Source organism: Sapajus apella, unplaced genomic scaffold (assembly GCF_009761245.1).
Source record: "Sapajus apella isolate SASKATOON/1434 unplaced genomic scaffold, GSC_monkey_1.0 scaffold124, whole genome shotgun sequence".
Classification (NCBI taxonomy): domain Eukaryota; kingdom Metazoa; phylum Chordata; class Mammalia; order Primates; family Cebidae; genus Sapajus; species Sapajus apella.
In genome coordinates this window covers 634,345-651,253 of record NW_022437064.1, presented here as the reverse complement: position 1 = coordinate 651,253, position 16,909 = coordinate 634,345, and the positions used below count along the sequence as shown (strand labels likewise).

The following is a 16,909-nucleotide window of genomic DNA, read 5'->3' as shown; positions in this document are numbered from 1 at the left end:
CACAGCATCCTCTAAGATGTGTTGCTCCAACTTTCACAATACGTACTGTATTTTCAGTGGCCTGCTTCTTGGAGTGTATCTTCCTACTGCACAAAACCACCACCATTAACATTTTCATTTATTTCCACCCTGTCATTTGTTCATCACATACTTTTAAAAACAGGGTTGTAATCATGTATATGAATAATTTTATATTGTGCTTTTTATACTTACTGGCTTATCATAAATATTTTTCCATGTTGCTGGAGAGTCAGATGTGCTAACTTTTAAATTGTGCTTCTTATATAGATCTGCAACTATGTGGGACCAGCAAAGGTTATTGTTCAGTTGGTCACAAATGGAAAAAATACCCACCTGCATGCCCACAGCCTGGTGGGAAAACACTGTGAGGATGGGATCTGCACTGTAACTGCTGGACCCAAGGACATGGTGGTCGGGTAAGTGGGGGCATATGATGCTGTGGAAGGTAGGAACAGACAGAATATTGGACACGGGTATTTGGAATGAACAGGCCCCTTTCATTAGGGACTTTTCTGAGACCCTCAGATGGCCTCAAAAAACTATGTAAACTTGTGCTCTCATTTGGACTCCAAAGAGTAAGGTGACCACATGTCTGGATTTGCCTGAGACAGCCCAGTTTGCACCTGGCCTAATTGTTTATAGCACCCTCTTGTACTCAAAGGTGGCCCAATTTGGATGACCACTTATATGTGGTTATTTGACCTACAAGGTATTTGTGCCACTTTTAATATTTCCTTCTCCTGGAAATAAAAATAAAGACAAATTTAAAGAAACCTAACTATAGCAGAAATCATTACTTTATGGATAGTTTTACATTCTTGATGATTTCTTTAGTGGATTTATAGTGTGAATATTTGGGGCTTGAAGTGAATGAATAAATATCATTTCAGCTTGTACAGCTTAGAAAGTATGCACAGATAAGAAGCCAAGCAATGCAAATTTATCTTGGCATTTGTTAGGCTTGAAATGTAAGTAAAAAAATGACATTCGTTTAATGACTGGTCAGATAAAACAAGCAATATTTAATGAATGAAGTTTTATAGAAGTAATTTCAATCCAAAAGAATTAAGTTTTTAAATAAGACATATTTATTGTGTTAAAAAATATTTTAATCTTCCTAATACACTAAAATAGCACCCAGAATAGTAGTACAGCACACAATATAAACTGATATGTACAATCAGTAATAACTAAAAATTGTTTTAAGTCTTTCTTTGGGACTCCTTAAATGCAAAAGAAGAAATTTTTAATTAATTTTGTTTGATTTTTAAAAACATTTTTTAGGGTTTTCTAATCCTGGTTTAAATAGTTTATGCTAAAATCCCAGTTAATCTGGATTATTCACTCAAAGGAATTGTTTAAATCAAATAATTAAGCTGATGATTGCATTTCAGGCTTTGAATTCCGATCAAGTTTCAAGTTGGTTGTTATTTTGGAAGTTGTGGTTTCATGTTCCTAGGTATTTCTTTGTTTGACTGTGAACATATTTAAGTGTGAAAAACCTAGAGAGAGAGCTTTAAGTCACTAAAATCAGATTCTTTGATGTTAGGAAAAAAAGACTCTAGATTGAAGGAAGAAGCTTAAATTGATTTGAAAAATTCAAGTGTGCTTTATATAAACTTGTTTTAACATCCTCTTGAAGGACTGGCATGTTTCCTGTTGTATGTCACAGTTTGTTCATCATGTGTTGTAGAATATCCTTCCAGTTTCTGACTGATCTAGGAGAGCTTTGAAATGCAGGGTAATTGTCACAGTTTTAGACTAATTGATCACTTAGTGTTTCTGCAGATTTATTCCAGTGGGCATCTGTCAGTTTGAAGTGTTTATTTTTTTTGGTCTTGTTTAATCTGTATTATAATCATATCCTTTAGAGGAAATTTTTGATAAAGTCTTTTACTAATATTTATTATTATAAAACCTTCAGTATGTTGTCTGTAACTTGGTGTTTCTATGGTTTGGTTTAGTAAACTTTCAGGATTTTAGAATGAACTAATGGTTATTTAATTTGAGGCCTTAGAACGGGAATAGAGGTAAATTGTCTCTAAGGAAAGTGAGGGATTCTTTCACTCTTGTAGTGCAGTGGGATGTGGGCTCAGTAGTTGGGAGAACTCATCATTCAGTCATTCATTCAGTCAGTCAGTCAGTCAGTCAACAAACATTTTGAGCATCTCAACTCCAGAGTTTGATCATTATGATGTCTAGTTGTAGTGCAGTGAGATTTTCTAACCCTACAAAATTTCAGTGAGAAATTTGATCAAGATGCCACTTGAGAGTCACAATAGACTCAGTAGGCTTTTCTGTTTAGCGTTTTCTATGAAAGTCAGTACTCACTTTCTAATTTGATTTTTAGCTGAAAAATTTTTGCTTGCAATGTTTCCCAAAATACACTATTTCCTTCATAATTCATTTGTTTCTATCTTTCTCTATATAAACATTTTTAAGGTTTCAGTGTCAAAACTTATTGCATTTATGTAGAAAGAACATCATGCTAGCATTCTGGAAACCAGAATTTTTTTCCCATTACTGTCACTCTCAACAGAGGACTGAGGGCAAGTTACGTGACTTCTTGGGGACCTTAATGTCTTCCCTCACAAACTGCGAGAGTTTCGTTACAGAATCTTATGTTTAGGCCCTTTACGTCTCCAGAATTCTAGACCGAACTAACATTAGGTAATGTTATGAAATAACATGAGCAAACTTGCCAGGTACTTATTTATGATATAACATTGATTATTAGTATTTAGTTCTGACTTGTAGATAAGAGTATCACATAGAGAAACTTAGGAAGATAGCCAAAACTATGACTTGTCAATACTAGAAATGAAGCTAAGATAACCTGTATTCAATAATACAGATTAGGCAAAGCATCTGGATTCACAAGCAGGGCACTAGTCCAACACAACATAAAAGACATCTAAAAAATGGCAATGAGAAGATAACTTTTAAATTGTCAAAACCAAAAGAATCACTTTCTTTGGATTGTTTATCTTCACCTTTCTCTCAGTATGAATTCTTAATAAACTTAGTTTCTATTTTCAAAAGTATTTCATCTATATTATAAATATTCATATTTTAAATAACCCAGTCTTGATTATAGGTTTGATTGCTGTAGAGGATTTGTCATTTTAATGTTTTTTTTTAAATTTGCTTTTATTTTTTCTATTTCTTATTCACTTATTAGTCAGCCTTTACTGCCTTTCTTGGTTAAAAAACATTATAATAATCTTAGCTTGGTGTTTTATTTTAAATCCTGAATATCAACAATTTGTTTCAACCTATTTTAGTTCTGCGATATTTTTATTCCATGGAAAATATCTGTGTTCCTTGATTTTGCATTAGGCCAAATTCCCTCACCAGTAATCACCACACCCTCTCTGCTTTTTGGGAGCTCTGATTTAGAGATGTGGAATTTTTTTTTCTAATTAATATATATAGCATATACCAACTGGTAAGCACTAGAAGTAGCTATGTAAATATAAAAATACAGAGAAGAAAGAAAACCTTCTTCAGTGTCTGTTGTTCCCCTCTATGTCCGTGAGTTCTCATCATTTAGCTCCCACTTACAAGTGAGAACATGCAGTATTTTTCTGTTCCTGCATTAGTTTGCTAAGGACAATGACCTCCAGCTCCATCCATGTTCCCACAAAAGATATGATCTTGTTCTTTTTTATTGCTGTATAGTATTCCAGGGTGTATATGTACCACATTTTCTTTATTATGTTGTTGATGGGGAATTTAGGTTGATTCCATGTCTTTGCTATCGTGGATAGTATTGCAATGAATGTTCACATGCATGTGTCTTTATGGTAGACTGACTTATATTCCTTTGAGTATATACCCAACAGTGGGATTACTGGGTCAAATGGTAGTTCTGTTTTTAGCTCTTTGAAAAATCACCACACTGCTTTCCACAATGGTTGAACAATTTGCATTCCCAGCAGCAGTGTATGTGCATACCCTTTTCTCTACAACCTTGGCAGCATCTATTATCTTTTGACTTTCTAATAAAAGCCATTCTGACAGGTGTAAGATGGTATCTCATTGTGGTTTTAATTTGCATTTCTGTAGTGATCACCGATATTGAGGTTTTTCCATATGTTTGTTGGTGGCATGTGTGTCTTCTTTTGAAAAGTGTCTTTTAAACAGTCAATTACCTTTTAAAGAAGATTATTTTTAAATCAGGAAAAAGTAGTTTATATTTAACCACATACTTATCATTTGCAGTGCTCTTGATTCTGTTTCATAGGTCAAGATTTCTATCTGATAGCATTTTCTTCTGCCTGAGGCACTTCCTTTTATTACACTGCTGATCTGATGCTGATGAATTCTTTCAGTGGGTGTATGTCTTCACAGTTTTTTTTTTAATCTTATCTTTGTTTTTCAAAGATATCTTGAAGAATATAGAATTCTAGGTTGACAGGCCAGGCACGGTGGTTCATGCTTGTAATCCCAGTACTTTGGGAGGCCAAGGCAGGTGAATCATTTGAGGTCAGGAGTTCTAGACCAGTCTGACCAACATGAAGAAAACCTGTCTGTACTAAAAATAAAATATTAGCTGGGAATGGTGGCACGTGCCTGTAATCCCAGCTATTTGGGAGGCTGAGGCAGGAGAATCACTTGAACCTGGGAGGTGGAGGTGGAGGTTGTGGTGAGCCAAGATCACACCATTTCACTCCAGCCTGAGAAACAAGAGAAACTCCATATCAGAAAAAAAAAAAAAAAAAAAAAAAAAAGAAAAGAGTTCTAAGTTGACAATATTATTCTTTCACATCCTTAAACTATGTTGTTCCACTGTCTTCTGACTTGCCTTCTTTCCAAGAAGTCACCTGTCAATCTAATCTTTGTTCCTCTGTACATATTTTTTCTCTAGCAGCTTTTCAGATTTTTTCTTCCTCACTCGTTTTAAGCAAATTTATTAATGATGGATATTAGTGTAGTTTCCTTCATGTTTCTTGTACTTGGGATTCATTGAGATCCTTGGGTTTATATTTTTATTAAGTTTTAAAACTTTTTGCCCATTATTTTTTCAAATATTTTTTCTGTCCACTCTTCATCTTCTTCTGGAACCCCAATTGCACATATATTTGACTATTTGAAGTTGTCCCACAGCTCTCTGGTTTTTTTTTTTTTTTTCATCTTTTTTCTCTGTGTTTCATTTTGTATAGTTGTATTACTGTGCCTGCAAGTTCACCAATATTTTTGTCTGTAGTGTCTAATATGTTCTTAATTCCATCTAGTGTATTTTTCTTCTTAGACATTGTAGTTTTCATTTCTACAGGTTTGTGGTCTTTTTTTCATATCTGTCATGTTTCTCCTTAACATTCCAATGCTTCCTCCTTTTTCTGATTATACGATCTTCCTGGTAGTTTATTGGATGACAGATATTCTGAATTTTGTATTGTTGAGCCCCAGATTTCTCTCTTTTTTTTTTTTTTCTTTTTTGGTATGCCTTTAAATATTTTTGAGGATTGAGATGAAGTTAAATTTAGGAACAGTTTGATCCTTTAAAGACTTACTTGTTAATTTGACATCATTACTAAGCTAGTACCTTTCTGAATTTTCAACCTGATACTCCATATATTACAAGATTTCTTGAACTGTTCCAGCCCTGTGGTGTTACAGTAATTCTTCTGCCTGCTTCTCTATGGTGGTTCTTTTCCCAGCTTTGATGTGCTTTCCTCACACACAGCATTTGGCTGAAGACTCCAGTGGGTCTCTGAGTGTGTCTCTGTTTCCAGTTTCTTCCTCTCTTGTGCTCTGCTTATGAGTTTTAACCTCCTTGGATTCCTCCCATGTTTAACTGTGTCTCCTCAACCTTGGAGATTAGCAGGCTCTGTTGGGGGTTCCTCCTTCCTGTACTACAGCCTGGGACTCTCTAGGAATTAAGTCAGAGTAATTACAGGATTCACCTTATTTCTTTTTTTGTAAAGATTACTGTTCTCTGCTGCCTGTTTTCTAGTGTGAAAACCATTTCTTTTTGTATTTTAGATATTTATGGTTCAATCCAGTCTGTTTTACCTCTATCGTTACCTGAAGCAGAAGACTGACTCCTGTCCTGTTTTGTTAGCCAGAGTAAATCCTTCATTATTCACATAAAAAATTAATAAGAATGATGTTTTTCTCACAGGGACCAAATTTGGCAATATAGATGGAAAGCACATTATAGACAGTAAAGTGTAAGGTGTTACACAGATTTTATCATTGCTATTACCTAGTAGATAACCCAATTTTCCTGCAGTTAGGGAAGTTCTATATGGGAGTAAAGTTGAAAGGGCCAAAAGATAGAAGTATTGTTTCTGAAAAACTGCCTGTGCTTCTATGCATATGTCATGTTGCATATTCTTCTGTGCTGTGTTGATTCATGCATTCAGTTATCAACAGATACTTATTAAACACCCCTATGTCAGACATTGTTCTAGGCACTGGGGATCTCTGCCTTCAAAGAGCTTATATTCTAGTGGTATATTTTCTTTTCTTTTTTCATCCTCCTGGACACCTGACTTACTCTGTCTCTGGGCATCTGGTATGAGTGCTCATTTCATTCTGCCTTATAACTCCTATTTTCTTCCCTAGTTTTTCTGACCTTGCCCCTTTAGCTTGTTCTTGATTTCCTTCAGTCCAGTTGTCATGAAATCTCTCTTTCCTCTACTAATGTTTTTCTTTCTTTCTGAGTAAAAGCCAGATGAAAAAGTCCTTAGAAAAGCTTATAAGGCTTTAAAGGATCTGGGCCCCCTGCTTACCTCTCTGAACTCTCACACTTCTGACAACTTGCTCATTTCACTCCAGCTACACTGACCTCCTTGCCTTTGTTGTGTTTTGAAAACACCAGTGTGGTCCTACCGCAGGAATTTAGCACTTGCTGTTCCTTTTGCCACATTCTTCTTTCATATGTTCATGTCTTCCCCATCGCTTCCTTCAATTTTTTCTCAGTTGTCATCTTTTCACTGAGTGTCCTTCCTGACCTCTCCCTATTTTAAAATGTTATGCTTTTCTCTACTACCCCTCCTGTTCCTCATTCCTACCTTATTTTTCTGGATAACACTTAACTGCCTTCTAAATTGTATTATATAATTTACTTCTTTGTTTCTTCTCTGTTGTCATACTAGCATATAAATTCAGTGAAGGTAGAGCTTTTATTGCTGACAAAAACATCTATGATATTTCCTGGCACACACAAAGATCTTCATAAATATTTGTTGAATGAATGAAATGATCTCCTCGATAAAGTCCTTTTTTGTCTGTTATACTTTTTATTGAATACAATATAACAATAGACTTGTTTCATGTACTTTAATTTCAAAAGTGAGTGGAACATTTTATATGTTTTCTTATAAATCCCTTTAATTGCTTTTTAAGCTTATCAACATATTTTGTTTTATAGATATGTAGCCTTCATAAGATACAAGATTCTCCATCCATGTTTACATGTATCCTTAGATGACAACTCTAGTGGTCATAAATAATTTTAACCTTACAGATAACTTAGGAGAAGATGAGATTCCAGGTTGACTTTAAATCCCATTCAGAAATCGAAGGATGATTCAAAAGGAAAATAATCACTCCAAATATAATACTACTCTTATTCTTAAGAAATGTTAGGATTATATTTTGAATTTTGAAATTTTTTTAATACAGCTCCCATAGAAAATACTTTAAAATGAACCCAGTAAGACTCCCTTATTAAGACATATAGACACATGCTCTCACTCCATTAATCACAATTTGGAAGTCAAATAAGCTCTGAAAACCAAAACGTTCTTCCAAGTTTATCACAGACTCATTTGCTAGTAAAACCCAATTTAACCTGACATGTAGCTATTTATAGTCTTTATTTTTCCATTTGGTGAATCTAATTATATATTTCACTGCAGAAATATTAACATGTTTGACTACATTGTGTGCCCCAGACCTGCTTAGAGTATTATGTAATATGCAGTATATGCCATACATTGCCTTTCTAACATCAGAAATACCTACATTCTGAAATGCATCTAGCCCCAAGGGATTTGTATAAAACGCTGAGGGCCTGTGTATTTTTTAAAAATTTACAAGTGAAGCCAAATTCTCTAGACATTAAGTGCCTAACTTTTGGTTGTTATTGCTGCTGCTGTTACTGTTTTTCCTCCAGCTTTGCAAACTTGGGTATACTTCATGTGACAAAGAAAAAAGTATTTGAAACACTGGAAGCGCGAATGACAGAGGCGTGTATAAGGGGCTACAATCCCGGACTCTTGGTGCACCCTGACCTTGTGTATTTGCAAGCAGAAGGTGGAGGGGACCGGCAGCTGGGAGGTAAGCATCATTCTCCTGGCCTTGCTCCTCCAAGGGGTCCAGGCCTTGGTTTTCATCTGTATGACTTATATGTTCATCTGCATGCCTTCCAGTCTCTACCCCACACTGCTGTCACCTTTTCCCTGCTTGGAAACCTTTAATGGCATCCTGCTACTTCTAGGATAAAACCAATACCTCCATAGCCTGGCATACAAAGCCCCCCCCCCCAACACTCTGGCCCCAGCACCTTTCCAGCCGCATCTCCAGCCCACCTTGCATCCTTCTCTCTCCGTCACTGCTCTCTCAATAACTGAGGTATATTTATACCTTTGTATGTGTCTTCCTCTACCGAAAACATCCCACCATATCCATTTCACCCTCTCAGAAACCAATGGCAGAAATCAAGAGTTGTCCAAAGAACACCTCCTCTGTTTTACCTTCCCCAACTCACCTTATGACAAGGCATTTTTCTTTCTTTGGGCTCTGCCTGCACATTATAAACTATTATCTTTATCATAAAAATGGCATGATTTTCCATTTTCTTTCCTTTTCTCACAATTTTTCTTTCAACCCTATTCTCTGTCCCACCACATACCCCATTTTGACTTTTATATTTTGCCCTTTACTCTGCCCGTCCAGTCATCATCTCATACTCAGGTGATTCAAAACCGATTACCATTTTTTAACTAAATATAGTCCATCTTCTGATACCCAAACTCAAAACCTCCCCATCCTCTGACTCCCCATCCTCTCCGACTCCCAATCCTCGCCTGTGTGCAGCATCTCCAGGCTGTGGCCCAGCCATTCTGTGCTCTCTGGCATTCCATGCTACAGCCTATTTCCATTGTTCCACTTACAGTAGTCTTCTACCCTGCTCTCTATCCCTCCCCACTTGTAATCCAGTTTACACCTTGTAGCTGGATAGATATTACTTGACTTCTGTATCGTGTCACTGCTTGGTGTCTCCCTGTTGCCTACAAAATCTAAATTCTATTAGTTGGCTTTTTGGATCTCCCAAGAGCTGGCCCCAGGCTACATTTCCAACTCTATTTCCCATTTTGCCCTTTTAGGTCAAACTGAACTACTTGATAGGAGCACGATGATGCCTGACTTCCATGCCTTGGCACATTATTTTTATTTTTGCTCGCTCCTCTTCCTGGAATGTCTTTATCCACTCTCTTATATGATTTCAGATTCTGCCACCTTTTCAAGATTCAGAGCAAATGCTCCTTCTGCTGCAAAGCCCTCTGAACTCTCTTCTCCTTTGAAATCCAACATCACTTCATTTGTAGTCTCTGGCAGTACTTGTGTCTTGAATCACTACCTTTTATTTACAGCTTAATTGTGACTATATCCATCAGCATGAAAACTCCAGCTTGAGGGAAGGACCCAAAATGTCATTGAGTCATTCAGTTCCTTCAGAAGTTCTTTTTGAGTACCTACTATGTTATGTGCCAGGCCCTCTTCGTGACACTGTAGAATGAGCTCAATCCCTGTGCTCAAACAGCTTTTGGAATAACTCCACATTTCTTAATACAGCTAGTTCCTAGCAGGGTTATTCAGTTCTATTCCATCACATTCTGTGTGCCTTTCACTCTTATTGTAGGGAGAAAAGGGAAAGGTGGGGGGAGGACAGGAGAGGAGGCAGGTGATCTGATACATAGAGAGTTTTTACTGTAATCCAGAGAAAATGCAGGTCTTCTTTGATGCCTTTCCTAATGGATGACATAAATGAGATTGTTTTTAACATCTTATTGCAACATGAAGAGTTTCAAAAAAGAAGAAAAAAGGTTTTTATTGTAAGTTTACATTATTTGGGCTTTATAAAACCATGGTCTTTAAAATGTTCACACTTCTCTGGGCATGAATGGATTGTGCTGTATGGCCCTAGATCGGGAAAAAGAGCTAATCCGCCAGGCAGCTCTGCAGCAGACCAAGGAGATGGACCTCAGCGTGGTGCGGCTCATGTTTACAGCTTTTCTTCCGGATAGCACTGGCAGCTTCACAAGGCGCCTGGAACCCGTGGTATCAGACGCCATCTATGACAGTAGTGAGTACTTCACTTTAACAGGGGACACACCAAGAATAGACTTCCAGCCCTGACCTGCCATTTACTTGCTACCTGAGTCCTGGGGAAAGTAACTTAATCACTTGAAGCCTCAGGTTTATCATCTATAAAATGTGAATAGTAAAATCTAGCTTGAAAAGTTGGTGTCCCGATTAAATATTTTAAGAGGTACTTAATACATGTAATTTTCCCTTTGATGTACACGTTTTAGTCTTTTACATGAAATGACATATCTTATTTATGAATGTCTTGCTCTAAAGATATGTGGTTGATGCTTTTAGAAGGGAGAAAAATCCCAATTTTCTTTGGTGGGGGGGGCTCTGGAAAGAAGTTAATTTTTAACACGATAATTATTCTTACCCATTTTCTTCCCCATATGTTATTAACTTTACCAAGATAGAAACTTCAAGTTAAGTGAATGACTAGAATAGATAGCATGTGCCTCAGACTTCTATTTTAAGCCAGGTTTGGCATCATGCCCTCTAGTCCCACCTACATGGGAGGCTGAGGTAGGAGGATTGAGAGTTTCAGCCCAACATGAGCAACACAGTGAGACCCCATCCCAAAAAAAAAAAAAAAGTTTTTATATATATATATATATTAATCTATAGTTCCTAGAACTTTTTAAGAGAGTTTTACAGTAATCTTCAGCATTTGCCATGGAATTTTCTTTTTATTTTATTTATTTATTATTATTTTTTTAAAGATGGGGTTTCACTATGTTAGTCAGGCTGGTCTTGAACTCCCTACCTCAGGTGATCCGCCCACCTTGGCCTCCAAAGTGCTTGGATTACAGGCGTGATTAGCCACACCTGGCCTTTTTATTTTTATTTTTATTTCTTTTTGGAATTTTCTTGTTTGATTATGCATGGGATTGATTAGACAGGTATTTCCAAAAAGCCTGCAAGCATAGTACTTAGACTTATTGAAAGTTAATAGAATTTGGCATATGTAGAAAACTCCATGCTCCAAGTACAACAGCTAACTGATTTCTCTAATTTAAACAAGTTTGAAGGGAAGTGAAAGATTATAAAATGATGCAGACTTATAACCACAGAATCACCTTAAAATGCAGCTGTTGGAGAAAAAAAAAAATAAGGAAGCTTTATGCTATAACCACAAGAAAGTTTTGCCTCTTTACCACACAGAATCCTAGTTTAGTTTGGGAAAAAGAAACATAACATCCCCATTTTACTTACCTATAAAATAAAAAGTAGTAAGTAGTTTAAGAAAATTGTGCTTTTCCTAAAGTTTTTAGGACTCTTGTAAATATAATAGCAGAATCATGGAAACAAATTTGGAGTTAAAATCTTAACCTCACTGAAAACCCAGAAATCAATCAGCTTGGGACTTCCCAATACATCAGAAAAGCTCTTTCTTTTTTTGTATCAGTCTCTCTCTGTTAGAGGGAGAAAAAAGTACCTGTTCTTTTCTACCTCATTTGATTTGGTGATCATAAATGACCCATGCCCAAGAAGTGTTCTGAGAACTTCAGAAGACATTCTTGTTTTATGTACTTTGTTAGGGAAAGCATCTATTTAAGCTTTGTTTTGGTCATATGTGCTAAGGGGAGGCTACCTAAAGGACTGGCTTGTTGAGCTGAAGATTAACTGTGTTGTTTTCCCTCTGTGAACAGAAGCCCCCAATGCATCCAACTTGAAAATTGTAAGAATGGACAGGACAGCTGGATGTGTGACTGGAGGAGAGGAAATTTATCTTCTCTGTGACAAAGTTCAGAAAGGTAAATATATTCTCTGATCTCTGGTCTCAAGTGGTGAATATAATTCCGAGTGTGTCTGTGAGTCACATTTCAGTGGTGGACAAGAAACGCCCCTCTGCTGCCATAGAAAGTCTTAAAAAGCATTTACGTTTTACCTCTTCCAATTGTAAGTTTCCTGTGTTTTTCTTAGTCAACTAATTCACTTTTAGATTTCCCACAGAAGTAAAAAGAATAATGATAATTATAATCAGTGACTTTCAGTATCTTTATGCTTTAAAATTTATGTATGTACTTGCTTAAACTAAATAATAGCCCATTCTTGACATACATACAAAACACACACAGAGAATAATGTTTTCATAGTATAAAATGGTTGATTTTATTTATTTTGCAATGCTTTTATGCAATACTGAGAGGATTTCTCTGAACATTTCTACAGATGTGATGTTAACTAAGAAAAGGAAAGAGAACAGCGAATACAGGGAAATTCTCAGAGTACATTACTCTCACCATTTTCACTTTGAGGAAAGGTTCTTGGCATTTATCTTTCATTAAATATGTTACAACATTGATTAGTAAAAGCTGAGGAAAATGTGTTATTTTCTCAAACTTCATTCTTTTATTAAGTAAAATGATAGTTGGAAAGTGTAGTATAATAAACATCTGTTTACTACAAGGGGAGCATTTTCGAAGTAAGCAAATACCTAACTGAAAATATAAATAAAATAAATCAATAAAAGACATGGCTTTTTAAAAAATTCTCATGCGAGGTTAAATGCTTTGAGGTATATAGTCAGAAAAAAATTGGATCAGATTTTAAAGTAAAGACATATATATTTTATCCAAAAAAATTTAGAGGCCAGGCATGGTAGCTCATGCCTGTAATCTCAGCACTTTGGGAGGCTGAGGTGGGAGGATTGCTTGAACCCAGGAGTTTGAGGCTGTAGTGAGCTACTGTCATGCCACTGCACTCCAGCCTAGACGATAGAGTGAGACCCTGTCTCAAAAAAAAAAAAAAAAAAAAAAAAAGTTTACACTTTCTTTGTCTACACTAGTGTTAGCCTTCTTCCAATCCACTCTGTCCAAGTAATACTCATTTTCAGATTCCTGGGTGTACATACTGTGAAGAGACACAGTCTGAGTACCTTTATTTCTAAATGAGATTCTTAGTCATTATCATTACGTTGGAATGGCTTAGTGAGAAATGTCTTATACTTGGCTTAAAGAATCTCAATAACTAGGTCCAGTGTAGTCCCGCCTGAAGGCAAAGGAGATAGTAAGATGTTTTATCCATCCCTAATATTTCTAAAATTCTACTTAAATAGAAATAAAAACTTTGTTTCATAAATCAACAATGTGGTTCTTTCTATGAAATGGAAAGTGAAGCCAGGAAGATGCCAACCTAAGTTATACTGTCACATTTCTGTAGAAGTAAATAGAGTCCACGACTAGAGTGTGAAATTTAAGCATTCCATTTTAATCAGAAGGGACCTGATCATCATAGTATTTTGACCGATTACTCAATATGAATTAAAAAACTATTGTAGGGAGACAGTTTAATAGTGTGTTAAGAGCCTGTACTCTGAAATTATACTGTCTGTGTTCAAATCCTGGTTCCTCCATGTACTAGCTGTTAAACCTCAGGTAAGTACTTAACCTCTTTGGAGTGGAGTTTTTCTGTTGCAAAGTGAGGATAATAATAGTACACCTATACCACAAAGTTGTGATGAGGATAAAATCAGCTAATAGTTGTATATATGAAGCACTTAGAATAGCATCTGCCATATATTAATAATAAAACTTACAAGTTAATTATTTTTATGTACATCTATACATTGAATTTCACCATCCTTCGTGTTTCTTAGGATTGGCTTAAGGATGGAGAAGCGGTAAGGTCACAGATTAAGAGACAATTCAGGTTGACTAGGTAAATCTAGTATTCTGTCACGGTGAATGAAACTCGGGGCACATTACAGTGGTGAAGTAAAAAAAGATCAGTGATTTGTTAACATTTTAAAAGACTTAACCTTTGATCGTGTTTTTTAAAAGTTTAGATAGTAGTTAGAACATTAAACAGTTTTATTTTTCAGCAAGTTTATAAGTATTATTATACTATGTGAAATTACACACCTCAATGTGACTGTTTGCAGATGACATCCAGATTCGATTTTACGAAGAAGAGGAAAATGGTGGAGTCTGGGAAGGATTTGGAGATTTTTCCCCTACAGATGTTCATAGACAAGTAAGTGATTTATTATTAATAATCCTTATTATTTTTACAGATGGGATTTCACTCTGTCATCCAAGCTGGAGTGTAGTGGTACAATCACAGCTCACTGTATGCCCCAACTCTTGGGCTGTAAGGATCCCTTCTGCCTCAACTTCCCAAGTGTCTGGGACTATAGGCATGTGCTACCACACCCCGCTAATTTTTTCTTTTCTTTCTTTTTTTTTTTTTTATTTTGAGAGATGATGTCTTGCCATCTTGCCCAGACTAGTCTTGAACTCCTGGGCTTAAGCAATTCTCCCACCTTGGCCTCCCCAAATGCTGGGATTATAGGCATGATCCATGTTGTTATCATCATTTTACACTTTCTGCCTTATTGAAATTTAGTACTTAGCTTCTATCTATAAAAAAGAAAAATCATAAATATTTAACTTCCATAAAGCAGTACTATTTTTAAGACTCATGCAGGTCATCGAGAAAAGTTTCCTACTGTAGAGTTATAGGCAAGTTAGATCACTGGCTCTGAGATGTTAGCAAGATATTTAATTTGCTGCCTAGTCCCCTAGCCCACAAGACAGTGGCCCACGGGTCCCTCAATGAAAATGTTTTAAGTGTTCTAACAAAGTAATTATGATGAGACCTGTTAAAAGGGTATTCCAGGAGCCGTCTTCTAATTGAAGCTGATGTCATCCTGTTAAATGAAGATTCCCCAGTGGCAACTGATTAAATGACTAAGAGATGACAATGCTGAGCCCCCACCTTAATGATTATTCTATTTACAAGTAACTGAGGAGTATTATGTTCACAAAGTTGGAAACAATCTAAATATTCATCAATAAGTGACCAGTTAAATTATGGTCTGTGTTTTTGATGAAATATCATGCAGTTATTCAAAAGAATGAATACTCTGTGAACTAATATAGAAAGCTCTCAATTATACAATGTTAAAATATTTTAAAAGATGGATGTAGAACAAAGTGCGTGTAGAAATGATTCTATATTCATATTTGCGTATGCATAAATTCTGGAAGGATATCTAAGAAATTAATAACAGTATTTACCACAGGCTGGTACACTGTAGGAACTGCATGGATGGGGAACAAGTCAAAGAGATGGGGAACATGTCAAAGAGAATACCGTTGTATGCTTTTTGATATTTTACAAAATCTTTATCCCTGTGAATATGTTACATAGTCAAACTGAAAAAATGCTAAAATCCCTAACATATCACCAAGAATTAATGTGTTATGATGCCAATGTAAGCAATGTTTAGCTGCTTCTCTCCATCACTGGCCTGTAGCCATCTCTCTCTTTCAATATACAGTCTTTCTAATGTTGCTATAAATAATCTTGGAGGCTTTTAAGGCTGTTGTGAAAGAGAAGAAAGTGTATGCAGTGACTTTACAAGCATGGTAGTTACAACTAGGAGACATTTGAAATATAAGAAAAATGAAATAAAGATTCTCAGTACATTAGCACAGCACTGTATTTCGATTTTACAGTGGTAATTTCATAAAAATGTATGGGTATAGAATTCTGAGTTTGGAACTTTCTCCAGAACACTGTGTTTTTTTAGTACACTGTGTCTAAGCACAAGGTATAAAGAAAAGCCTAAGGAATGAGTTTAATGAGTAGCCGTACTGTAAAAAAAAAAAAAAAAAAAATGTAGTCCTGCACCAACATTTGGTTCTTTGTATCCTGCAGTTTGCCATCGTCTTCAAAACCCCAAAGTATAAAGATGTTAATATTACAAAACCAGCTTCTGTGTTTGTCCAGCTTCGGAGGAAATCTGACTTGGAAACTAGTGAACCAAAACCTTTCCTTTACTATCCTGAAATAAAAGGTAAGTCAATTGTTTAAAATCCTATGCTTGTTTTTATTTTATTTTTTGTTTTTTTATTTGAGACAGAGTTTGACTCTGTTGCCCAGGCTGGAGTACAATGGTGCAATCATAGCTCACTGCAACTTCAGACTCCTGACCTCAAGCAATCCTCCTGCCTCAGCATCCCAAGTAGCTGGGACTACAGTTGTGCACCACCATGCCAGGCTTTTTTTTTTTACTTTTAATAGAAATGAGGACCTGCTGCATTGTCCAGGCTGGCCTTAAACTCCTGGCCTTAAGCAACCCTCTGGCCTCGGCCTCCCAAAGTGCTGGGATTATAGGCTTGAGCTGCCATGTCTGGCCATTGTGCTTGTTCTGAGAAGAAGACAAGCTAATTAGAAAAGATCAGTCAGTCACCTCCTTTGAACACCTTCCTAGTAACAAGTCTCCTGGATCTATTGTATTTATTTTTAGAAGATACAGTAGTATGTTATTTTGAGGTCATGGAATTAGTCCAGCTTTTTAAAATAATGTTATTTCCACCAAGCTTATATGAGATTTAGACATTGAGAATTTGTCTTTTAATTTGAGAATCTAACATTTATTGACTAACTCAGAGTTCAGGCAGCTGAGATGAAAACATCAGGCTTGCTATTTAGGAGAACCAGCCACTTAGTCAACCAGCCTCAGGCTGTAGAACAGAAAACTTGGCCAACATCCACTGCAAAACTATGAAAATGAGTAAGGCATCGTTCTTTCGCTCGCAAAAAATGCTTTAAG

The 16,909-nt window shown here is 36.1% G+C and overlaps 1 protein-coding gene across 3 annotated transcripts in view; it reads left to right on the top strand.

Moving 5' to 3' along the window:
* Window positions 1-16,909, top strand: part of NFKB1 (nuclear factor kappa B subunit 1) — a 129,823-nt gene that overhangs the window by 69,813 nt on the left and 43,101 nt on the right. For all 3 annotated transcript variants that reach the window (XM_032261610.1, XM_032261611.1, XM_032261612.1), the window contains exons 6-11: window positions 289-437; window positions 8,150-8,313; window positions 10,184-10,342; window positions 11,997-12,101; window positions 14,231-14,322; window positions 16,012-16,150. In XM_032261610.1, the coding sequence (XP_032117501.1) occupies window positions 289-437; window positions 8,150-8,313; window positions 10,184-10,342; window positions 11,997-12,101; window positions 14,231-14,322; window positions 16,012-16,150 (808 nt within the window). The remainder of the gene's footprint in view (window positions 1-288; window positions 438-8,149; window positions 8,314-10,183; window positions 10,343-11,996; window positions 12,102-14,230; window positions 14,323-16,011; window positions 16,151-16,909) is intronic.